This window comes from Lontra canadensis, unplaced genomic scaffold, assembly GCF_010015895.1.
Source record: "Lontra canadensis isolate GAN:19392208 unplaced genomic scaffold, GSC_riverotter_1.0 scaffold123, whole genome shotgun sequence".
NCBI classification, from domain to species: Eukaryota; Metazoa; Chordata; class Mammalia; order Carnivora; family Mustelidae; genus Lontra; species Lontra canadensis.
The window spans coordinates 3,472,336-3,498,739 of record NW_022631117.1 but is presented as its reverse complement, the minus strand read 5'-3'; the positions used below and the strand labels follow the sequence as shown (position 1 = coordinate 3,498,739).

The window sequence follows — 26,404 nt, the reverse complement described above, 5'->3', positions numbered from 1 at the left end:
TTAAAGATCCTTTCCTGCGTGGGAGATAGGATAGCTACCCCGATGGTGCTAAGGGGAGAGCCAGCCAGCAGGGGCCCTTGGGACCTTTGGAATCTCTTTTATAGAACACTAATCCCATTCATAAGAGCACCTGGATGTGACAAATGACAAGCAGAATGGATTATAAATTGTAGGCGTTTCTCAACAACTGCCAGGAATTCTTGGCAAAGGGAAGCTAATATAAGGATGAGCTTTTCTGCAAGCTGGGGAGATCTTGGTCAGGCGAGGCTGAATTGAACTGAAATAACAACCCCCAAAATTCAGGGGCTTAAAACAATAGTTTGATTTCTTGCCCATGCCCTATGCCCTGTGTCCCTTGTGGGCTGGCTGGCTCTCCTCTGTCTGGTCCTTGCTTGGGGTCCCAGCCTGAGGGAGGCACTGCCTTCAATGCATTGATTCTGTGAGTGCAGAGACAGGGAACGGTTCTCAAAGCTTCTGGACACACTTCACTGGCTAAAGCAAGTTACAGGGCTACGCCTCACTTTAACAGGGGTGGGGGGGGCACCTGGGTGGCTCAGTCGTTAAGCATCTGCTTTCAGCTCAGGTCATGATCCCAGGGTCCTGGGATGGAGCCCCACATCGGGCTCCCTGCTCAGCGGGAAGCCTGCTTCTCCCTCTCCCGCTCCCCCTGCTTGTGTTCCCTCTCTCGCTGTCTCTCTCTCTGTCCCATAAATAAATAAAATCTTAAAAAAAAATAAAAATAAATAAAAGGGGTGAGGAAATACCATCCTGCCAATTTGCTCAGAAAGTGGGGGGTTGGAACCATGGGGAGCTCAGGCTCTTATTTTTGTGGTTGGAACCATGGGGAGCTCAGGCTCTTATTTTTGTGCTTTCAGACCAGAGAGCTCGGGGATGTCTGAGTTGTAGCTCAGGATGGCCGACTGGACTCTGTCATTCATTCTTGCATGGCTGAATTCGGTAAATCTTTATCGAGCACCTTCTGTGTGCCAGGCCCTGTGGCAAACACTGGGGATACATCCTTGAACCAAAAAGCTATGGCGACCGGGTTGAAGAAGTTCACATTCTGGTGGAGAGAAGAGATAGACGATAAGGCTGTCTATTTGGGGTGAAAACAGTGCTTGAGCTGAGACCCAACATGAGGGCCCGTCGCCCACTCTAGATGACCTAGACATGGGGGACTATGGCCTTCTGAACGCGGCCTGGTGAGCCAGACCACTTCTCCAGTCCTCTGTGGCTCCCTGTCTCAGTGCGGCAGTTAGTGGCCATGAGCCTGTGGCTTATTTCTCTGAGCCTCGGGATTTCTTGTTCTTCTTCTTTCAGTTTTTCACTCGGTCTTAGCTCTTCTAGGGCTTAGCTAGTCACAGTGTCTATCCTGAGTCCTCGATTGGCTTCTGCGAGGCTCCGCATTCTCACAGGAACCAGCTGGTTTGGAGACCTCCAGGAGAGATGGAGCGTCACCAGATTGGTCCCATTCAGCTCTAGTCTTCGGGGTAGCAAAGACCCAGGCTTTCGGATTCTCTTGTTTTTTTTTTTTTTTTTTTAATATGGAGTACGGTTCGGGGATTAGGGACTCTAGCTAGTGATTTCAGCCTCACCAAAACCTGGGTTTCAATACGGGCTCTGTCATTTCCCAGACCTCAGTTTTCTCCTCTGTAAAGTGGGTCCATAACTGTACCTCCTTCACAGGGCTAATCAGTGATAAATGAGTTACCCTTAGAGTACTGAGCGCAGTACAGGGCACATGGCAAGTGTTAAACATGAACCTGTGGTATCGTTCGTTGGTTTGAGTCAACTCTGGAAAATATCTTTCCCTAAGAAAAGTGCAGCGTAAACTGTAATCACGAGGGGGGCACCTAGCCTCACTCTACCTCTCTCTGTCTCCCTGTTTCTCTCATCTCTCCGGGGTCCTTCTTGCTCTTGGGTTCTGTAATTTTCCCATGGACTTCTAGTTTAACTGTGATCCCATCCAAATCGTCTCTATTTCGGAATGCGTTTTTCTTTGGCAAGAAAATAAAGAAAATAACACATTCCTTTTGTCATCGAAAATGTGCCTGTGAACTTCCCTAAAACAGATGCCAAACAGTTGATGCTTTAAAAAATATTGCACATCTTTTTACAGTATGGCTCTGACCAGAACAGATGAGACAGGAAGAGATTTCTCATTTTGCGGAGGCTCTGTCCTGGGATCAGCGTGCGTGGCCCGATCAGGGCTTTCTTAGCGGTTACCAGTGGCCCTAATATGTCAGTTGTGGGGTGCGCAGTCATGTGGCGAGCTTGGCTGCTCCAAACATATGTGAAGAAACTTGCAGGAAGGAGACCAGAGGCTCCCGAGGGGCCAAAACAACCGCCACGACGTTGTACACAGAACAGTCCCTCATTCTATGACCATTTTCTTTTCTTCCGCCCAAGAGATGAACGTATCTGGCTCTTGTCATTCTATGGACATTTATCGAGTGCTTACTGCCTGAAGGAAACAGTGCTGGACATTGGAAGAGGAGGAAGAGTGTTGGCAAACAGAGTAACGTGGAAGGGGACACAAAACCCCCAAGAAGAAGGCACACCCCTATCAGAAATACAGAACTCAGACACCATTTAGAGTGCGAGAAAGTGGTCCTGCTCACGTCAGTAGCCTTAGAGACATTGCTTGGGTAAAATACAGCATGTTCGGTGTTCTCTTCAGGTTTTCTGGCTCATGGAGAAATCCCCTAGGCTTCTAGGTTCCTTGGAACCTTCATCAGTCTCACTGTAGGTGAATAACCAGATTTCTCTGGAAGTGGCATTTGCTGACTTTCCATAGCAAGTTGAGAGAACTGAATCCCACTAAAACAGACACTAGCCTTAGGGAAAGTAATGCACAGAAAAGTGGCCACTGCTTGAGCCCAAATTGCCTGATTTATCTTTGAGATCTGATTGGGGTTTGATGCCCTCTCGCCTTCACCGCTTCCATCATGGCTCATCTGGCCTCTTAGCTCGTCTCCAGCTTCTAGTCTGGACATCTGCTGTCTAATCTCAACACAGTATCTAGGGCGAGTCTTTAAAAAATGAAAATATCTGTGATGGGGTGTCTGGGTAGTGCAGTCGGTTAAGCATCTGACTCTAGGTTTCAGCTCAGGTCGTGATCTCAGGGTCCCGGGATCGAGCTCAGTGTGAAGTTGGCTTGAGATTCTCTCTTTCCTCGTCCCTCTGCCCCTCCTGCTCATGCTGTCTCTCTCTCTTTCTCTCTCTCTCTCTCTCTCAAATAAATACATAAAATCATTTTAAACAATTTAAAAATTTTAAAAATGAAAAGCATCATTCACAATAGCCAAGGGGTAGAAACAACCCAAGTGTCCACTGATGGGTGAATAGTAAACAAAATGCGGTTCCTCCACACCATGGGATATTATTTAACCTTAAAAAGGGGGTTCTAGTACATGCTACACCATGGACGGAACTTGAGGACATTATGTTCAATGACAGAAGCCAGTCGCCAAAAGACAAAGACAAAGGCATTATTCCAGTTACAGGAGGAGCCTAGAGCAGAAAATCCCTAGAGACAGAAAGTACAATGGTGGGTCCCAGGGGCTGAGGGAGGGGAGGGATGGGGGGTTGTTGCTTAATGGGGACCAAATTTCAGTTTGGGAAGATAAAAAAGTTCTGGAGCTGGACGGTTGTTGCAGTCGCACAGCAGTGTGAATAGAATTCATGCCACAGAACTGTACATCTAAAAATGCCCGAGATGGCAAATTTTACACTGTGTATTTGGCTGCAATTAAAAATAACAAATTCTATTACAACAACAAAAAAATGAGAGTCGGGTGCTGTCAATGCTCCAAAGCCTCCCATAGCTCCCTAACGCCCAAGGAATAAAACCTGGAGTAGTTACCCTGACCTCCCTGATATGTACTGGCCATGACTTACCTGGCCTTTCGTTGCCTCTCCATTCCCCTCCTTTACCTGCTATGGGTTGGTCTTTGAACACCTCAAGCATTTTTCTGCCCCAAAGCCTTTGTCCTTGCTAGTTTCTCCGGACAACCCCACAGTTACAACCTTCTTCCACTCGCTGTCCAAATGCCAGCTCCGTAGAGATGACGCCAGGCTGTTTTCAGGTAACTGCCGTCCTAGTCCTGCCACAGACCCTCTTCCCATCACGTCCTGCTTTCTTTCGCTCCATAGCGCTCTAGATCACAGAGGGACTCATGTGTCCCCGTTTTGTCTCAGTCCGCTACAAAGTGAGCCCCGTGAAAGCTGGAACTTTGTCACTCTCCACCCTATGCCCAGCACCAAGGGAAGTGGCAGCTGCGTCACAAGTGCTCAGTAAATGTTTGCTGAACGAATGAATGATACAAGAGCTCTTTTCAAAACTCTGACCTCGCAGAGGAAGGTCATCGACCTCATCGAGGGAGGTCCGTTAGACCTCGGAAGAAGGCAGCGGGGGGCAGCAGGCCCAGGCAGTGCCATTCAGGAGGGCACCCAACTTGTTTGCTCTCTTTTCCTGAAATCTTTCAAGTTTATATGGTAACATCCAACAAGGGTTTACTCAAGCGATTTAGAAATTAGGTTGATTTAGTGTAATCACAGCGCCCGCCTATTTGGATGATTTTTAAATACTAATGTGACTCTTCATGCTCGCTGGTAGAGAGCAATTATGGCATTTCAGAATGATTTCATAGACCACAGTGTCATGCCTGGCCTTGTGTTCACACGGAAAGCTACAAGGAACCTTCTCGCAAGTGAAAGTTGCTGCTGGCTGTGGTTTCCCTTGGACTTTAGTGAGCATGAAGGTGACCTCTGGGGAGCCCCAGGAGAGGCGGACTTCCACCAGTGAACTTGAGCCGGACCGGGCTGGGCACTTGCTAGGCATTTTCTTTTTTTGAGTCTCTGATCAGCTTCAATACCTAGCGGTCTGCCCGGAAACTTGTACTAGTAGGAGAGTCTGTAACAAAGGTCTGCCTAGATGGAGTTTGGACAGATGCCTCCTTAAAACCACATCTGTATTTGAAAAGAGATGTGTGAGTGAAGGCTTCCTGGAAGAGGCCTACAGAATGCCCTTGCTCAGAGTAAGATTTTGATAATTGTTTCATTCTGTTTTAAAACCAGGAGTTTGAACTATACCTTGTGGGTGCTGGAGAGTTATTCAAGGCTTCCTTTTTCTTTCAGGCAATCAGAGAGAGCTCCACGAAGGCAGGAACCATATAGTATTCGTGGCAGAGCACAGTGGCTGGCACCTAGTAAATGCTCAGTAAATGTCTGTGGCACACATAACAGAGTTTGTCACTGCATATGTTTAGATAAACCAAACAAAACTTCCGGAAATGCACAGACATACAATAAATTCTTGACATGATGTGATTATGGCCATAATGTAAGTGTATAATGGTCTTGCCTACAACCAGTGGAGAAAAGAGTTTCACTATAATAATTGTAATTTTTAGGGAAATGACTTGGGTATACTTAAAATCAGGATAATTGTTCCTTCTGAGCACTAAAGTGTGAGTTCTGATAACCCCACGCAGCTTTTATCCTCTTGCCTCTTCGCTCTTATTATTGAAGGCTTTTACTGACACGATCAAGCCTGTGTTTTTAGAAAGCTCTCTCTCATGGTGGATGTGGAGGGCTGATTATAGGCAGGGGAAATTCGAGGATGGGGAATGGCAGAGAATCTGATCAATGGGGGAGGGTGGCATTGAAAACCCGAACAAGGGGATGTTCGTGAGACTAGAAAAGGGGGAAGAAATTAGAGTGGAATGAAGAGGCTGAATTTAGTAATTATTATCAAGAAATAGCACATGGTGGCATGCATCTTCCAAGGGTTAGAAAACTGGCAGGGATGGCTTGGAGGTTTTCAGTGGGGTGTGAATAGGAAGAGGGAAATCAGGAGCCAAGCCCTTTCTGCAGGTGGTGGGAGTACAGATAAGGATTTGGGGCTGGAGCATCGTAAATTCACTGTGCCAGAGGATAGCCAAGGGGAGATGTCTAGTAGACATTTAGAAATGATAATCCGTTAACAATTCTTTCCACTCTCCCTCCCTCATGATTGCAGGAATGAATATCCATTCGAAAGAATCTCGTTGTACAAATTAGAGAATGCCCAATATTTAGGTGCCCTCCAGGCACCTGTATCACAAGGACTGGGCTCTGGGAGACAGTATTGTGGGACAGAGTAGGAGGGAGTGGGCTTCTTCCCCCATCCAGTGCAGGCTACTGAGTAGTGATTTCCAAGAATGATAAGGCACTTAAATCCTTAAGTACTTGGTAAGTAAGATTCTATATGAGCAATCAGTTGAAGAAGCAAATAAGATTCCGAGGGGAGCATTAATCATTTCTGTGTCTAATGGGTCTTCCCTAAGGCCACATCTACACGAGTGCGGAATTTTAAATAGGCTTTATTTTTGTAGACTTGCAAAAGGATAAGAATATTAAAAAAGAAACAACAGATATTTTCTGGTAACTCTTCACGAAAATGAACTTGGGACCAAAGGTTGCTTTGGGAAACATGGGGAATGGGTTTGCAAATGCTTCCTTGGGGTTCTTTTCCCTAAAGCTAAACAAGTTTTCTTCAATTCACAAACATTTGCTAGAGCATCTGGGGAGCTCAGCCAAGCCCCTAAGGCTTTTGAAACCCAACCAAAAAGGCTCTCGCAGATAAGACGCCCCGCTCCTGAAAGCATTTGTGTCTGTCGACAACACTTGGCTTGCCAAAGTAGACTTGGTTCAGCATTTCACATCTTCTAATTGAATAAATTCTAAAGCTTGATTTCTTTCTTTAGGATTTGTGGCTATTTCACTTTCTTTGATATAGGAACTGAAAACATATTGGCAGATGTTAAGAGTTACCTTTGTTTCATCTCCTGAAATGTAGCTTACTTCAAAAATTGAGACGCTGTAATATACTCATGACTCTGACGAGAAATACACCAGGGACACTGTTTCCTCCTTCTCCCTCAATGACAGAAACACAGAGAATTGTTAATAAAAGTTGTCAGCATTGAAATTCTTAAAAGGACTTGAAAGCAGAATTTGCATGGGACACCGCCACCCAAACTCACTCCAGGTGTGGCTACTTTCATGGCTCCCTGACCGGAAAGGGAGGGCGCACACTGCTTGGCCGGGATTCTTAGAGAGACATCTGGAAAAGGGGCGTTCCTGTACCCTCATCAGAGGAGATCTTTTGGTCTGCGGTGGATTATTCATTACTGTATTCTGTCCCAGTTTCTGAAGTTGAAGATGAAGCAAGATGCATGTCGTCTCGACTGGATCCTGAGAACTTGGTGAAACATACAGCCTAGGCGGGCAGGGGCAGCCAAGTTTTTACGGCCACCAACTCCCATTCCCTCTCTGCCACAGGGCCAGTGAAGGTGGGAGGAGACTTACTGAAAGCCATCTATGTGTGAGGATATCTTTCGGAGATAATTTTGTGTCCTGATGTGGTTTTATATTTGGGAAGGAAAGCCCAGCCTAGGCAGCGTCATCTCAAAGGTGTAGAGTGTGAATCCGATCTGGGGAGCTCTAGGAAACCTTTCCCTGGGCTGTGCTGCAAGCTCACTTTCAAAAGGCTTGAGAACGTTGCAACAGCGCTTGGAGAAAGCAGACATCGTTAATGGACACCGCAAGCTTTGGAATACTAAAAAAATTACCTACCAGTTTTAAATTTATGCCAAATCTGTGTCCAAATGAATAATCCATCCTACTTGAGAACAAATGATGATGATGATGGTAATGATGATTATGCTAATAAGCATAATAATAATACTAGCTGCCATTACTAAGCAATTACTAAGCAATTACTATGTACAAGGCGCTATATTAAGCTCTTTGCATGCATTTTTCTTATTTGAGCCTCATAACAATACCGAGGAATGGGTATATAATTATCTTCTTCGTAGCCATGAGAAAGTGAGGCTCAGAAAGGCTTAAGGAATGCACCCAAGGCTGCAGGACTAGTTAGTGGTAGAGGCGAGTTCAATACCGGGTCAGGTTGGTTGTAAGACCCATGAAACTGACCACTACACTGTATTGCGTATGTGGTACATATAGAAATGCCACTGAACCGAGACAATCTAATAAGGTGACTTTAACCAATACTAACAGGAACGCAGCTTTCCTCAATCTCACCGATGAGCAGAAATATACAGGATGTCTTTATTTTTATGTAAACAAACCACTGATCAAGTGAGAAAATCCTTTTTTGCCTGAAATTGTAGCATATCATGGAGTATCAGGAGAGACATTAGGATTATGTGGACCCGTGTCTCTCAAGCCTGAATACGTTACAGTTAACCGGAGGGGCGGTTAAAACACAGGTGCTGGGCCCCCACCCCCAAAGGTTCTGGTTCAGTAGGTCCAGGGTGGGCCCAAGAATTTATATTTCTAACAAGGTCTCAGTGCTGACGCTGCTAATCAAGCGAGAACAAGTTTGAGGTCCATGGACCTAGTGATGTGCAAGGCAACGTAAAAATTAAATTTATCGAAGATAACTAAGCAGTGATCTATGTCAGGTTCTAACCCAGGCTCTTTTGCTAACTAGCTGTGTGATCCTTGGGAAGTTACTTCCCTCCTTATGGGCCTGGCTATTTTCCCCTCTGTGAAATGCAGGAGTTGGAGTAGGTGATCACTTACTTTCTTGTTTTCAGTTCCAGATAAATAGAGCTTATGTGAAATTCAAACACACGACCTTTGAGTGGAGAATTAGCTCTACAGTGATAGTAGAAATTATACCAATGCACATCACATAGCTACTTGAGTCTAAAATTTATAATTTTTTTCATTCGTTAACATATATATTGAACACCTGTTATATGCTAGGTACTGAGGATCCAGTGGTGAACAAAATGACATAATTTACCCTCATAGACCTTCTAGGTCATAGTAGAGAACTACACATATTTTAGATAAAAGTAGAAATATATTAATAAAAGTTCTAGTCTGTTATTTTCCTACCTAAGTGGGTCATATTGCATATTCCTGATTTCATAAACAACTGGGCATACAAATAATGTTAGATATTTCTATGATTGAGGACATCCCATATACTATTTAGAACAGACTAATGTTAAAAAATGAATTATAAAGGGGCACCTGGGTGGCTCAGTGGGTTAAAGCCTCTGCCTTCGGCTCAGGTCATGATCCCCGGGTCCTGGGATCGAGCCCCGCATCAGACTCTCTGCTCCTCGGAAAGCCTGCTTCCTCCTCTCTCTCCGCCTGCCTCTCTGCCTACTTGTGATCTCTGTCTGTCAAATAAATAAATAAATAAATAGATAATTTTTAAAAAATGAATTATAAAGCAAACAGCTACTTGGGATCATAGTAGCCTACAACTGAAAGGAAATAAACTGCAAGTTTTGTCCTAAAATCTTACACAATAGCTCAGTTTAAAAATCTAGCTTAGGGGCACCTGGGTGGCTCAGTCGATTAAGCTTCTGACTCTTGGTTTTGGCTCAGGTCATGATCTCAGGGTCGTGGGAGTCTCGGTGGGGAGTCTGCTTGAAGATTCTCTCCCTCCCTCCCTCCTCTCCACTCCCTCTCTCAAATAAATCCTTTAAAAAATAAAAAATTAAAAATCTAGTTTAAAATCTTTATGTTTATTAAAAGTATAGTGGCACATTGCCAAAATGCTTGCCTTTCTGTGTGTTTTCTTCACACACACGAATCCATGTGCTTAGCAAGGGAAGAATGCATGACGTTATTTACAATACTAGTAAATACTAATAGAGTGGAAGATGTGCTGGAAGGGCAGGCAGGAAACCTGTGTTCAACACTGGGCCCTGCCACCGACTGTGACATTGGGCCAATCATTGATCCTTTTAGGGCCTTGGTTTCTCCATCTGAAAGTGAAAAGTTTGCAAGTGTTTTATGATAGCTTTCCTTTCTAGCCTGAACATTTTATTAAGTCAGATGTTAACAACTAATTAAATAAAGCAAAGGACTATCAGGGATTCCCCACTTTTCCCAAGTTCACCCTACACCACTTTGCTTTTATGCAAGACCTACTTTGGTACCGGTTTTTGCTAACTGAAAGAAATCCAAAGAGGATTTTTGCTTTTAAGACAAGGTGAAAAGGGAAAAGAGCATTCAGAGTTGGTTTTGCAGGGAGCCTTGGGGGAGGCAGCAGGCACCCTGAGCAGCGGGAGTGGCGCCGCCCAGCTCCTTCCCTCGGAACTACACTCAGCATCTCTGCAATAAGGTTCCAAGAACTTTGACCTGTGTCTGAGAGCCTGTTTTATCTCCATTTATTTTGTGCATCCGTTAGTAAGATGTGTCCTCGGGGGTCAGAAAAGCCTAAGAGAAGTTATTATTTGGATTTGAGAATGATCAAAAAATCTTCCATGTCAATTAATGGTAACTGCGTCTTTGCTTTACGTCATTTCCGCTTATGAAAGGTTTTGCAGGCGTGCTTTACTTTTGGATAGTGGGGGAAACCTGTATTCCCACTTCCTTTCTAGAAAGCAAGTATTTATTGTATTAAATTCCGCATATTATTTCAAGTGCCGAAATCTTACACCATGAGGTGTTTTTCATTTTTAAAAAAATATTTTATTAATTTATTTGACAGAGAGAGACAGCGAGAGAGGGAACACAAGCAGGGGAAGCTGGAGAGGGAGAAGCAGGCTACCTGCCAAGCAGGGAGCCTGATGCGATGCTCTAGGGAAGGACTCTGGGATCATGACCTGAGCCGAAGGCAGACACTTAATGACTGAGCCACCTCTGTGCCCCCATTTTTTATTTTTTAAATCCATTGGTTTGGAAAGCAAACTGGGCACATCAGACACTTCCTTTTATTTATTTTTATTTTTATTTTTTAAAGCTTTTATTTTGAAGTAATCTCCATACCCAACGTAGGGCTGAAACCCAGGATCCTGAGATTGAGTCGCAGGCTCCGCCCACTGAGGCAGCCAGGTGCCCATCAAGCACTTCCTTTGGGGTGGTAACTTCACATGCGGGCACATAAATACAGTGAGCTTGGCAAGCCTGCAACCAAAGACAGCTATGGGATGGTTCATCTCATGGCTCTGAGGTTTCCTTTCGCACGTGTGTCTACAGCCCAACTGGCTATTTGTAAGGAAAAAACCTCAATGGTGATTCTTCCTGCACCAGACTTTTCAGTTTCTGTGATTAGTATCTATGATTTTAGTCCAACTGTGTTGGTGTTAGAAACTTCAAAGCAGACCCAAAGCCTAGTATTTAGGGGAATATATTTTAAAGGAATACTCACTACCAATTAGCCTAGGCGGTAATGAAAATCATCATATATTTTCAATGATGAAAGATCCCAGTAGGAGGTCTCCTAATGGATGACAGGTGCCAGAGTGAGAGGCGTCCAGTGGGAGGAGGGCAAAGCCTGCTTCTCAGTCATCTTAAGAGAGCACAACATACCCTTTAAGTTAGACTCAACACATACAGAGTTGTGCTACTCACAAATTCTTGTTGTGTTTCGTTCAGAACACCACCACTTAGAGTCAAATCAGCTGAAACCTTCCAGGAAGACTGGACAGGGTACCAAAAATTCATCTCTTCTGGTGTCTTGAAATCGCTATTGATCATATAAAGCAAACCACGGGATATTCTGTTTACTAAAGGTTTAGGTTTGGGGATTCTTCTTGTGTTTCCTTTGAAAGGCTACCACACTTCATGCTGATAGGGTATGCCTCCCACTAGATTGTGAGGCCTACAAGGGCAGGTGTGTGTGCTTTCTTCATAGCTTTATGCCAGACACTTAGAACGGTGCCTTTCACATCATGGTCGCTCAAGAAATATTTGCTGAGCCAACAAATGTTAGAATCATAAGGATAATTTCTTGCCAGGCTTTCTTTTTTCTTTCACACCAAATATTCCAAGAAGTTAACCACCTTATTCCTGTTTTTTGTTTTGCTCTATTCCTGTTTGCCTCATTACAACTGACTTTATACAGTAGTTTTGTCAGTATTGTACTTTATTGAATTTATTAATGAACTGTAACATACCTTCAGAAAAGTGCAACAGTTGTGTCAGCTCAGTGATTTTCAAAGACCAAACATATGCATATAGCCAGCACCCAGATTGAGGAACAGAACTCATATAGCACCTATGAGACTCTCGACTTTGAATGCCATAGATCAGTTTGACCTGTGTCTAGCCTTCATAAGAATGAAATAATACAGGATGTCCACTGTGATTATGGCTTCTTTTGCTCGATATCGTATTTGTGTGGCTCACACATGCTGTTAAGTGTGCTTGTACTTCTTTCAACCTCATTGGACTATAATATTCAAATATGATGCAATTTATTTATGCATTTTATTGTAATAGGCATTTGATTTGTTGCCATATTTGGGGGAATCATGGACAGGCAGTTATGAACATGCCTGTGCCTATCTTTTGGTACCTTTATGTATGCATTTCTTTTGGATATTGACTTGGTCCTTTTCGGGCAGCTATAAATAAAACACCATAGACTGGGGAGCTTAAACCATAGATATTTATTTCTCACAGTTCTGGAAGCTTAGAAATTCAAGATCAAAGTACCAGCCCATTTGGTTCTGATGAGGACCCTCTTCCTGGTTTGCAGATGGCCACCTTCTTGCTATATTTTCACATGACAGGGAGAAAGAGAGAGAGAGAGAATGAGAGAGAGAAATCATCTCCCTTGTGTCTCTTCTTATTAGGATGCCAGTAGCATTCATGAAAGCTCCACCCTCATGACCTAATTCTTTCCCAAAAGTCCCCCTCAAAATACCATTACACTGGGGATTAGGCTTCAACATAGGAATTACAGGGAGAAGGGTCACCAATGTTCTGTCCACAGCAGGCCTATACCTAGGATTGCATCATTTTTAAAGGTGTGTGTCTCAGCAGAGAGGATTATTTGCCTTACCGTAGAAACAGCCCTTTCAACAAGAGTCAAAGACTCCAAAATTCAATGAGACTGAAAAGACTACCTGCTCTATGGCTGATATTTCTGCCATTAACATCCATTCCTAAGGGTTTTCTGGGAATCATACATTCATGGAACCAAAATGTTACTGGTGGTCTGAATGCACCCATGTTTGGATATCATGTACATTTTATTGGGTACAGCGCTGGACTACCTACTTGGTGACACATGCGTCAGTCTGAATTAATCCATTACCACCCATTAAAATCTAGCCAAGAGCAGGTCTTGAAACATGGTGATGCTGAACAGAAAAGTTTTGAATGAGGCTGCCAGGGGAGAAAGCTGATGGGCAGTTTACAGGACCAGTACAACCTAAAGAGCTAGGGCAGGGCATGGGACTTGGGAGGGCGGAAGGAAGGGGGACTTCAAGATGTGAGTGGAAGAGCCACCGTGTGAAGCAGAGGGAGCCAGAAGTCCAGGAATTTTGTTGAATTTTGCAGCCTTGCCTAGAGCTTATGCTGATCCTACCATGTACTCTGTTCACAGTGACCTATTTGATGGGCACACACAGGTCAAATTAAAAACTGGGAATAAGTTCCTAAGACTGTATTGTATATTTGAAAGTTGCTAGGAGTAGGTCTTAAAACTTCTCATCACAAGAAAAAACATGTAGCTGTGTGGTGATGGATAGTAACTAGACTTATTTTCATGATCATTTCACAATATATACATAGATCAAATTGTTTTGTCATACACCTGAAAGTCATATACTGTTATATATCAATTATGTTTCAGTTCAATCCCAGAATGTTGGCACAGATGATGTCATGCATATAGATAGCTATGTCGCTCGTTAAAAAAATGTAAGCACCCCACCACACCGCAGGAAAAAAATTGGGACAAAATGAGTGGTTTCATAGTAATATGGGCAGACCCGTTACATTGCTAATGGTCCAGCAGCCCAGGGGTACTTAAGTTTAGTACTTAAGTGTACAACCTGATGCCAGGACTGTATTTACATGGTCTTGGTTTCTGTTTATAAAGAGCGTTTTTACTGCCACAACTGTCAGTTAGCTTTTGACTACAAACCCACCAGGTAGCAATCATGGGAGCTTAGGTCAAAGTGTGTGTGTGTGGCGGGGGGAGGGGAAATGGTCAAACCAGCTGACTCTGAACGTTTTTAGAAAAAAACAAGGTTGAGGTGATGGATGAATTCTGTCAAGGATAAAATTGACCATTTTGAGTCTCTAAAATGCCATCCCCCCAAACGCTAATACAACCGTTTAAAAAGTCAGCAGGAATTATTTTTTTAATAAATGTATGTTATTTTATTGGAGGTTTAATAAAACTTATTTTTTCCTATCAGAGCTCCTTAGCCAATATCCTGCCTTAGCAATGTTCAGGCTACTAACGATTTTTCTGGCAAGAAATCAGGTGGTATACTATGCCTCCTTTTCTTATACGGCTTTATCCTTTTAAGAATCTTGTGTCAAGCCAAGCTTTCTACTGGTGTGCCAACTTTTGTCAAGTCCGGTACTACGGCACCTAGCTTGGATTCCTTTACACAAGTGTGTATTGGGCACCAACGATCTCGGAAGTGCTAGTTATTCTTGGGGAAACCAAAGGTATAAAATCTGTTTTGAGCCCTCAAAGAGTTCACAGACTAGCAGGGGAGCTGAGGCAGGATTACAATTCTAATATAAGCTGGAATCGGAGAAGTGCCAACGGAGAAGTACAAAGGGCAGTGGTGTTCAAAGGAGAGTGAGATCATTTCCAGATGGGGAGATCAAAGAAGGCTTCATGGAAGAAGTGGTATTTGTGCTGAACCTCCAAGGGTAAGATTTCTCCTGGAGGATATGAATGAAAGAAAAGGAAAGCGTTGTAGGTTTAGGACTGGTGAGAGTTGGAAGCTCATGGGTGAATAAAGTAGCTGGGCTGGGAATATATCTACCCTTGAAAGGACTGAAGACTTTGCAACAGAACCTGCTAACACTTGGTAAGTAGGCCCCACCAATGCCCAGGGCGATGCGAGTACTGGCACAGAGCAGGAAGTTATTATTGTTGACTAGAAGCTGTCCCAGAGCAGTTCTTAGAGACATCTGAACATGTATCATTCATTCATTTCTTTTTTGTTCTTTCAGCAGTCCTGAGTTCCTCCTCTGGGCAATGCCCTGGGCTAGGTACTGAGGGGGGTGGGTGGGGAGAAGGCCTACGATGCTGAAATGTAGGACTTTACCATGTTTATTTCCTTCTTCTTTGTTGGTGAAGACAATTAAATGGCAGTCAAAAATAGCCCAGAACCTCAGAATTTTAGATAAAATTTAGGTCCTGGTCAGGGCTAGAAGCAAAAGTCTCTCCATCTTCCTGAATAACAAGAAACACCAATGCTTATAGCTGAGACTTGAGTTCCACTTTGTGCTAAGCACTGGGAGAGGCATTTTACATCTATGACCTTTACATTTTGCATCAACCCTACTAAGTAGGAATTCCCACTTTACTGTGCTATCCTAATACGTTAAGGTAGGCATTCTCACACTGTGGAGTCTGTGTGGGGGTGTGTATGTGTGTCTGTGTGTTGGGGACCAGTGATGGTGAACAATGGGACAAGACAAGATGGAGTTTAGCAGAGTATGAGAAGTTTTTCCTACTTCCGGCTGAGGTAGGGCTACTTAGGACCACCCTGGAATGAACAAATCCTTAGAAAATTATCAAAAAGCCAATCTCTGTGAGGCCAATTTGATCATGATAGAAGGCTGACTCCATGACCCAACTCTCTTACATGAGCACTGACTTGGCTCAGATACTTTTGCATCCATGAATTCATTTAATCCTCACAAATGTTGGGAGGTAGTATTACCCTTTTTTTAGATGATAAAACTGAATCGTAGAGAGATTGGGACATTTCCCCATAGTATATAGTTCATATAAAACAGAACTAGAACCCGTAATTTAATTTAATTCTAGATTTTGCCCATATTTATTCCACGCTGACTATAAGAATGAGTGTGCCATATTTGGTCCCACTACAGGGACACTTTGACATCTGAGGTTTTGGCATCCAGTTGGGCACAGAAGCCTAACCTGTAAGCCAGGGAAGAACTACCCATTTACCCCTAAGAGCTGCCTATTTGAAACTTGAAAGACAGAATGATAAAGAGAGAGATGGGTGGGGGATTGAGAGAAAGGAGAAAGAGAGCTACAGCAAGAAGGGGGGGGGGCATGGGAGAGAGTGCCTGCCCACAGAGGCTCTCCATAGGTCAGCCTGAATTTGGGCACCAGCTGAAGAGGCACAGTCAAGGTTTTGATAAGATGGTTCAGGTTGGTTGACCAAGAGCTGTTATTAATGCATTTTTTTTTCATTTTTCACAAACTTCAGAAACATCCTGCTTCTGCCTCCAATCTCCACGCGGCCTGGGTTTGCCTGACTCTCCTTGGAGCTTTATCTTACTTTGGGCACTCGTAGCTATAATAATCTTAGGCAATCCTGAATCTCAGTTTGTTCATCTCTAAAATGGGGATAATATTAATAATAATTATAACAGTAGCAACAGCGATAACAATAAATATGTTTCTTACGGCGGTAATGATGAGACTTAAATAGATAATTGGTGCGAACTGTAATGCAACAGCTCCCTTTTACCGGAGGTTTCCATTTGGCTTTCTGCAGTTTCCCTAGTTTGGGCCGGAAGCAGACGCTCCTCCTTCTGACGCAGCGTCAGGTCAACCGTAGCCCGACGCTGCGTAGCGATGCCTACGTCATTCACCTCCCGGGGCTCATCAGGGAGACATTTTATCATCTCACTGCATCCTGAGAAGAAGGGTGAGTACCCTCCAATAAGATATTTTGAGAGATATTTTGTAACTTCTACTGCAGTATATTGTTATAATCATTCTATTATTATTAGTTATTGTTGCTAATCCCTTCCTGTGGCTAATTTATAAATGAAACGCTATCAAAGGTAACTTGTATAGGCAAAAACAGTCTAAGTTTCAGTACTGTCTGCTGTTTGGAACACCTATGGGGCATCTTGGAAACACACCTCTGGCGGATGAGGGGGCTACGGTACATGTGGCAAACATTAGATTTCGTTACAATGTCTCCATTCCATGCAGTGGAGAGGAATCCTTCCAGGAGAAATGTCAATGTCTAAAAATACAAATTTAGGTATTCCGCATTAGAACCACGCCCATCAAAGAGTTCCTTGTCTATAAATTCTTTGTCTCAGAGTTGAGAAGTTATCAGCTGCTTTGTTCCTGTTGCAAATCAGGTGACGCAGCCACTTCCCAAAGGGTGAAATTTGCTTCTGATGTGGTGGTCTTTATTTTATTTTGGGTCTTAAGGTTTTCCATCAAAGGAACTATATAGAGGGAATAAGGCTATCGGAAATGATTTCACATGATTAGTTGGGACTCATTACTCCTCCGAGCAATTTCCTTAGGGCTCATCCGTGATTTTGGGGGGAAGTTTTAGTTTTGAAGCAGAGTACCCACATCTTAGAATCCACATGTCTTCCTTCACCTCTACCCCAAATCTCTTGACTATTCTGTTAGAATTCTATATTTTCTAAGAATCTACCACTAAGCTAGTAGAGTTCAGTATTCTTGAAAATTCCTTTGGAATAATCCACTTGTTTGTGCTGTCACTATAGTTAGCTTACCAGAGAACAAACAAATCGTGGTATTATTTGTAAGGTGATTAAGCGTGTCATTGCCTAAAGCAGCAGCCACACACAAAACAGAAAGCACTCACAAGAGCTAAATTAATCTTTATTTAAATAACTGAGTATGAAATGACCCTCAAAGTGACAAAACAGAAAAAAAAAAATCTTGAACATAACTTCACATTTCCCTAAGCTTGGGACAATGGTGTTGCCTGTTTTTAATAAAATATAAAACTTGAAAAATCTCACTGAAAAATTCAAAAGCCTTCTTTTGACATCAAATACCTCTTAAGAAACAGTATTTGGAGGATTTTGGTGTAAATGAATTGCAAACATGTGGATTGAATTTCCCACAAAATATACACAGTTCAAAAATTAAGTGAGAAAGTGTTTCAGAGGAATGTGCTTTGAGTTTTCTTAACTAAAATGATGGTATAATTAGTGAAATCCTTAAGAGGTCACAGATACAGTGAGTTGGTTTGCGTCTAATTCTCCACTTCAGAATCAGATATACCCTTCCATTTACTAACTGCATGAGTTTGGACAGGGTCTTTTTATTTTCATGAGCTTCAATTAACTCCAGGAGATGAGCTATACAGAGTTAGTTAATACTTAACTCACAGTGTCGTATGGATTCAATAAAAGTGGCTTATTCATGTATACCATTTGTTAGGTGTGTATGTATGTGGATTTGTGAGTGTGTGTTATGAGTCTGTAAGTATATTGTTGCATGTGCATTATGTGTGTGAGTGTGCATGTGGGTGTGAATGAATATATGTGTGTGTGTGCGTATGAGCCTCTGTGTAGGTGGTGGGTGAGTGGGCATTCTTGTGGAAATGTGTGTGAGAGTGTAAGTGTGAGTGTAAGGGTATGTGCCTATGGGGCGCCTGGGTGGCTCAGTGGGTTAAAGCCTCTGCCTTCAGCTCAGGTCATAATCTCAGGGTCCTGGGATCGAGCCCCACATCAGATTCTCTGCTCAGCGAGGAGTCTGCTTCTCCCTCTGCCTCTCTGCCTGCCTCTCTGCCCACTTGTGACCTCTGTCTGTCAAATAAATAAATAAAATCTTAAAAAAAAAAAGAGTATGTGCCTGCATGTGTATGTAGATCTAGGTATCTGTGTGTTGGATGCCTCTTTTCTCCCTAGAAGTGACAGGTTGTGGATTATAAATCAGTGTAACAGCGCGTACAGTGATGCTAACTGGGCTCTATGTTGGAGTTTTACCCAGTGCTGATTCGTCAACTTGTTAGTGGAAAGGAATCAATTCATTAAGTTTTGAATTTCCAGAAAGCTGACATTTAGTGAATTCATTTCTGATGCACTTGGTACATTTGTCACTTTAAAAATGAGAGGGCTAGGGATGCCTGGGTGGCTCAGTGGGTTAAAGCCTCTGCCTTCGGCTCAGGTCATGATCCCAGGGTCCTGGGATCAAGCCCCGCATCGGGCTCTCTGCTCTGCAGGGAGCCTGCTTCCTCCTCTCTCTCTCTGCCTGCCTCTCTGCCTACTTGTGATCTCTGTCTGTCAAATAAATAAATAAAATCTTAAAAAAAAATGAGAGAGCTAGGGTCATCTGGGTGGCTCAGTGGGTTAAGTGGCTGCTTCGGCTCAGGTCATGATCCCAGGGTCCTGGGATCGAGCCCCACATTGGGCTCCAGCCCCACATTGGGCCATTGCTCAGCAGGAAGACCGCTGTGCCCTCTCCCTCTGTCCCTCCTGTGCTCATTCTCTCTCTCCCTCTCTTTCTCTTTCTCTCTCAAATAAATAAATAAAATCTTTTTAAAAAATGAGAGGGCTATAAGCTGCTGTACAGCATGTATAAAGTCATTTTATATCTTATGATGAAAATTTTCTATAAGTTTTTCATTAGAATAAATGTGGTTTAACAAGCAGAATTGCTTTGTATAATACACTTATGCTCTTGTCTTTTAGGGCACCAAACTTACTTAGAAAAATGAGGTGGCCCACGAATTTGTCTTGGTTGGCAACTAATCCCCTCTTGTCCGTGAGAACTTTCTGGGCTGGAGATGGTCTTCTGTAGTGGTCACTACCAGCCTTTGAGGCGTCTTAGCCCAAGACTGCACCCAGAGACCTCCTCCGTTATGCAGAGCCCCGCAAGGAATGTGCTCCCTGATCTCTTTGGAAGAGCATTCCCTTGACAGAAGCCATAGGTGTTTTGCAGCTCCGCAACTGCTGGTCGGTCTCCTCTAGCACATTTGCCGTGCTGGGGAGCTTGCTCCATGGGTCCTGTCGCCCAGGCGCATGGTCTTCCCGGCTCTCCCAGGACCCCGTTCTGCGGAGAGGATCATGGCCACTGTCGTAGGACAGGGCCTCTCCATTGGTGAGTGTTATACATCAAGCACACAGTTCAAAGGTGGTCCCAGTTCTTCAGCTGACTGCTTTGCCTTGACCTGAGTGCTCAGCTAGGGGACGAGCTAGGGAGGACGAGGGAGGACTGCCTAACTCTCTGTGGGCTGTGCTTCTCCCTTTGAGAGTTTTACGCAGCCAACAGGTGTGGTTGGTTCAGTAGTCTGTGCTGGAGGGTGTTTTGGTGCCACTGCTGTGGTCTTCTCCCCTCTGGTGTGATCAGCTCTATGCACTCATACTTTTTCTTTCGAGGGAACTGGTTTGGGTCTGCTGATCTGGAGTTCCAGTCACTTTCTGCTTCCCCAACCTCTGCGGCAGGGATCACGGCTCCCGAAATCTACTGGGCTGTCTCCCCAGAGGTCTTTCTCTCCATCTCCTCTCTGCATGCCTAGGCCATCTCTTTGTTCCCAGCTCAGTGGCTCCTGAACACAAAGATGCACCTAAGAGCAGGGGTTAACACAGCATCCTCTCCTCTGGCGCTCCCTCTTGTCCAACTCTTGACCTCCTTGATTAGGTCTCAATCTGCTTCTGTGAGGTACTGGAACTAATTATGCAGATTAAGAGCTTGCACGCAAATTCAAATAATCACCACGAGTTAGAGTAATAGGAAATTCAAGTGGGTTTTAGTACAGGTCAAAGCCTTTACATTAAGCTCCCTACACCCTGTCCATATTCTTTGTTGTTCAAAAAAAAAAATGTGTCAAATATCTCTCGTATTTGTGAAAACGTAGCTAGGATTCGGTCCTTTTTTTGTAATGAAGAGATTTCGGTTATAGCGAAAATTGGCCTGTGACATTTTGACAACCATGTCCTATGATTGGTCTGTAAAGTCAACTCAATTTTTATTTCCATCTCCATCCATCGGTAGCCTTTATGAAAGAAGGGAAAATAGCGTTGAAGCTGTATAGCTCTTGTAGCAATGTGTCAAGTTACATGGAGATCATAAAAGAATGGTCATTGCTGAGTTGGCACAGACTTTGAGAGATTTTCTCTGACGAGCTTTGCCAGCACTTAAGGCAAGTGCACTTCTGGGCTTGTGTACCAGTTCTGCTGCTTAATAGCTGTGTGACCTTGGGTATTGATTTAACTTCTCTGAACCTTAGTTTCGTCATTGGTAAAATTGTTTAGTTACACACAGGGTTGTGTTGCTAGTAATACTGGTATCTTATGTTCAGTCAGCCTTTAAATAACAGGCACTGTGCTGAATTACTGTGTAGGCATTATCTCATTTCATAACCTTATCTCATGCTCATAACAGCCCTCGAGGCATGTATTATAAGACCCTGATTCTACACCTGAGAAAAATGAGGCTTATGAAAATGGAATTATTTGCCCAAAGTCAACCAGCTGCTAAGTAGTAGAGTTGAAACCTGAACCCAGATGATGGCATGAAGACCCCCAAAGCACTTATGTGTGTCCGTAACGACCGAATGAGAGAAAATTGAGAGTCAATAATAAATAATAACACACTGTTTGATCATTTATTACCATTAGAGCTATGACCAACACCCTGAGGTAATCATGATCAATTTTTTATTTTAGATTAGTTTTTAGTTTTATTTTTCTTAAGCTCCTTAAAGCTGTAGATTCCAAAAGCATGGAAGGAGTTATGGAAGGGCTATGAAATGTGACAGTACAGAGCCAAGACCCCGATACCACTGATTCTGTGATTTATACTCCCATTCTGTGTTCTCAAATGATAGAAGACACTGCCCATTCACTGTTGTTTTGAGGGGGACCTTATACAGAGGGAATCTGTTTTCCCCCATTTGAGAACCACAGTGAGCTGCTTTTCTGATTATTTGATGTTTTCCTTTAATTTGAGTAATTCTTGGCTCTATTTTGAATCCTGTTCCCAAGGAGTCTACAATTATCCCCAAGATGGTCATGAACTTACAAAAAAAAAAAAAGTAATATTTATTTTAAAAGAAATGCTTATGGGCTTGTTAAAAGGTAGAAGAGAAGCTAAAAAAAAAATCAAACGAGGTCCACTAAAGTCTCCTGGTTAAGAGCACAAGCCTGCTATGTAAGCCTCTACCCTTATACTTACTAGTGGTGTGACCCTGGGCAAGGTACCTGATGCCATTAAGTCTAAGATGTCATCAATTCTGTGACACATCATTATTTTACATACCAATAAAAAAGAAATTTTTCTTTTTTTTTTAAACATCACAAATAAGATTTTTTATTTGTCACCATTAAATGTCTCAATTTTAAGCAGATTCTTGGACTGGTGGCTTATATCCATCAGTTCGTTCAACTTTAGCCCTGTCTCATCCCCAGTAGCTTTTCTAGAACTACTACCTTCACCATGAAGCTCCTTGAACTTTCCCAATTCAAACTTGGGCTTCTTCAGCATTTTTACTTTTTTTTTTTTAATATTTTATTTATTTATTTGACAGACAGAAATCACAAGTAGGCAGAGAGGCAGGCAGAGAGGGGGGAAGTAGGCTCCCTGCTGAGCAGAGAGCCCGATGTGGGGCTCGATCCCAGGACCCTGAGAACATGACCTGAGCTGAAGGCAGAGGCTTAACCCACTGAGCCACCCAGGCACCCCCAGCATTTTTACTTTTCTAACGAAGACATCATGGAGTGGATAAATGGACTGACAAGCTTTCTCTATATATTTTCCATTGCTGTCTGGAATCAATTTATTGACCACTTCTTTCAAGTCATTTGTCTGAACCTCTCGGGTCATGATCTCCATCATCTTTTTCTGAATTTGGAGGACCTGTTGGTCCTGAGCATAAGAGGTCTTCCAAATCTGATTATCGCTTTTTTTAGTATAACCAATATAAAACAGATGAAGCAAATAACCATCGGTAGTCTTGACATCAACGTGAGCTTCAGTCATGGTCTGCCATTTTTTGACCATGTTGCACATTTTGTCACGGGCAAGATGCATGCCATGGAAATTAGGCAGTTTTTGCCCTGAACATCCTCAGTAATTAGCTTGAATTTTCTAAATGCAACTTCATCATTCTGCAGATCAGCAAGGCTCATTTCAAAAATGCAACCCTTGAGGCCATCAGATGCGATCTTGGCTCCTTGAGATCTTGTGACTAATGTTTTTCCAATATTTCTTATATTGAACATAGCTGGTGCTTTCACCAATCTTTCTTAGAAAGTGGATCAACCACTTTCTTCTTGGCTCCCTTTTTGCCACCTTTCGTAAGGCACTTGTTCTTGCCGACCGCCATGGCGTTGCTCAGGGAACCCAACCAATAAAAAGGAAAGTTCTAATTAAACAGTGACATAATCCCATAGCAGTAGTGCTGTGCAGTGTGCATTGGCTGTTACTGTATGCCTTGAGGTTTCTTGCATTTTTGGGTGGAGGGATCTGACAGTTTCTCTTGCCTTCCGTTGCTTAGTTTGGCAATCCTTTTGGATATAGTGGTAACAAAATATAACAAAATTTTCTTTTCGTGGGCATCTTTCTTCCATAGGTCCTATAAATCACTTAATTGTCACTTTGCAAGAGAATCAGGAATTGTATATATTCCTCTGGTGATACATCTATTTGTTTTACTAATATCCAGTTGCCTTCCTGATGTCCTGTTTCCAGCGCTTTCAGCCTACACAGTACCTTTTCTTGGCAATGTCAATTCAGAACCAACAGGCTTGAAAACATTAAAAATGTCAATAAAACTCACCATGTTAAGTACTAACATTATCCATAAATTCAAGTGAATTGACAGTCATATCAACAAGTATGACCAAGTATACACACGCACGGGTAATAGCTACCACACCAGGCTATTGTCTGGGAAACAGTGATTGTAAGACACCACTGATTACAAGGTGCATCCTGATTTCAGGAATGTGAAGTGTGTTCTTAAGATAAATGAAATACAGTCCCGAGGCATTCTCAGCCTGTTTCCTTATTTGAAAAAATGAAAGTAGTAACAGTATTTGCTTTAAGGGATAGCATGAGGATACAGTTAAAATCCTTTAGTACAATGTTGGGCACACAGTAAGCATTCAGAGGAATTAGGAAAAAAAAACAGCTGCCATAGTGAGTATCACTGTGAAAACCAAGCATAGGTCAGAAGATTAAAGGACAGCTAGGAATGTCTTAGCCAAATACTAGTGACGTTGTGGAGATGAAACTTTAAAACATGTTTACTGATGGAGGCCGTGACTTCATAATGGCACAGTGGTAAATCGTAAAGAGGACACATTGGTTTCTTTTAAACTGTTTAACTGGTTGTTTGACTGATTTTTTTAAAAAAAGATTTTATTTATTTATTTGACAGAGAGAGATCACAAGTAGGCAGAGAGAGGGGGAAGCAGGTTCCCTGCTAAGCAGAGAGCCCAAAGCAGGGCTCCATCCCAGGACCCTGAGATCATGACCTGAGATGAAGGCAGAGGCTTAACCCACTGAGCCTCCCAGGTGCCCTGATTGATTGATTTTTTAAAAGATTATATTCATGTATTTGAGAGAGCAAGCACAAGTAGGGGGAGCGGCAGGCAGAGGGAGTGGGAGAAGCAGGCTGCCCACCAAGCAGGGAGCCCGAGGCGGGGCTGGATCCCAGCACCCTGGGATCATGACCTGAGCCAAAGGCAGACACTTAACCCACTGAGCCACCCAGGTGCCTCTGACTGGTTGTTTTAATGACAGCAAAAAGTAACCTTAACTTATCTCTAATGGAGTACTTTAAGATCTTGAAATATCCAGTTTACTTAAAGTACTGGAGTACTTTAAGATCTTGAAATATCCAGACACTTAACCCACTGAGCCACCCAGGTGCCTCTGACTGGTTGTTTTAATGACAGCAAAAAGTAACCTTAACTTATCTCTAATGGAGTACTTTAAGATCTCGAAATATCCAGTTTACCCCACATTTGACCCTCTATGCATTTTTCCTCATTTAGATCTTTTATATATTGTAAAATGGTACAATAGCTATAAAAACCAGTATGGAGGTTTCTCAAAAAAATTAAAAATAGAACTCTGACATGATCCAGCAATCCCATTTCTGGGTACTTATACAAAGAAAATGAACTCTGGATCTCAGAGAGATACCTATACTCTCATGGTCATTGCAGCATTATTCACAATAGCCAAAATATGGAAACAGCCTAAGTATACGTAGATAAATGAATGAGTAAAGAAAATATGGTGTGTGTGTGTTTGTGTGTGTGTGTGTGTGTGTGTTTGTATAGAATGGAATATTATTCAACCATAAAAAAGGAGATCCTCTCACTTGTGACAACATGGATGGACCTGGAGGGCATTATACTGGGTGAAATAAGTGAGACAGAGAAAGAGAAATGCTGTATGATCTTGCTACGTGTGGGATCCGAACACATAGAACTCATAGAAAGTGGGGAGAGAGTGGTGGTTGTAAGGGGCTGAGGGCTGGGGAAGTGGGGAAAGCTTGCTCAAGAGGTACAAACTCAGTTATAAGATGAAATGGGGATGATGGGGATGAAATACACAACATGGGGATGGTAGTTAACAATACCGTATTGCAGCCGTGAAAGTCTCTAGGAGAGTAATGCCTAAAATTCTCACTGTAACAACAACAAAGTGGTAATTATGTGTGGTCAAGGCTGTGTTAACTAATCTTTTGGGAAACATTGCAATATGTATGTGTATCAAGCCATCACATTGTATACCTTAAGTTCGCACAATATTCTGTGTCAGTGATATCTCAGTAAAGCTGAGGAAAAAGCAGCGGCTAACTCATTACATGCCACATCGTGGACAGAATGGGAACATGATATTAAGAAGAAAGGGTTGCAGGAGAGCACATTAAATTATTTCATTTTATAGAGTTCAAGCCATGGAAAACTCAACAATATGTTGTTAAGGGATACAAACGCATATAGTGAATACTATAAAGAAAAGCCAGTAGGAGATAAGCACAAGAATCAGGTCAGTCTTCTTACCCCTGGGTGCAGAGACAAGGCCATAGATTCAGGAAGGCACTAATGGGCTTTCCAGTGTAAACGGTAATATTTTTTAAATCTAGGATACTGTATATATTATTTTTACACACTCTATCGTTGTGATTTAGTAAAAACCCAACTTGTTTTTCCTTTTCTGGATTCACTGTTTTCTCCTCTCCATCAATAGTAAGTCAGTAGAAAAACTTGTTAACACTCCTCTTGATATACCATCTTAATGAGGGTGAAGAGGGAAACGTTTTCAAGCAAGATCACCTCTAATGCCCTGGAGTGGACGGCTCCGGCCAAGAGTGTAGGAAGTGGGGTAAGAGCGAGTGTATTGGGAATATAAACAAACCGACTTACAGAATCCAGTTGTTTTCTCAGGTAATTGTCGATAGTTCAAAACACATTTTTGTTCAACAGCTTTTAAGAGCTGCAAACAGACTTACTGGCAGATTTTCTGATCTATTATGGCAATGGAAACCATCTGATGCCTGTTTTCAAATGTGTTTGCAGACGGCCAGAACTTATGACTCAATTAATAAAACAAACGTGTCTATGAACTTAATGTAATCCTTTTGACCTTAATAAAGTCTTAAATCCTGAGTAAATCTGTTTTAAGATTGAAAAATGTACGCAAAAGTGAAACACGCCATAC

General features: G+C 42.7%; 1 protein-coding gene across 1 annotated transcript; it reads right to left on the bottom strand.

The window, feature by feature from the left end:
- Positions 1 to 934: 934 nt before the first annotated feature.
- Positions 935 to 23,063, bottom strand: LOC116857406 (40S ribosomal protein S3a-like). Its single transcript, XM_032841446.1, is given in 8 exon segments — positions 935 to 1,063; positions 7,132 to 7,264; positions 9,978 to 10,017; positions 16,470 to 16,637; positions 22,048 to 22,210; positions 22,415 to 22,770; positions 22,773 to 22,961; positions 22,964 to 23,063. Coding segments are annotated over 8 exon segments (1,266 nt in total). The 5' UTR covers positions 23,052 to 23,063.
- Positions 23,064 to 26,404: the final 3,341 nt, after the last annotated feature.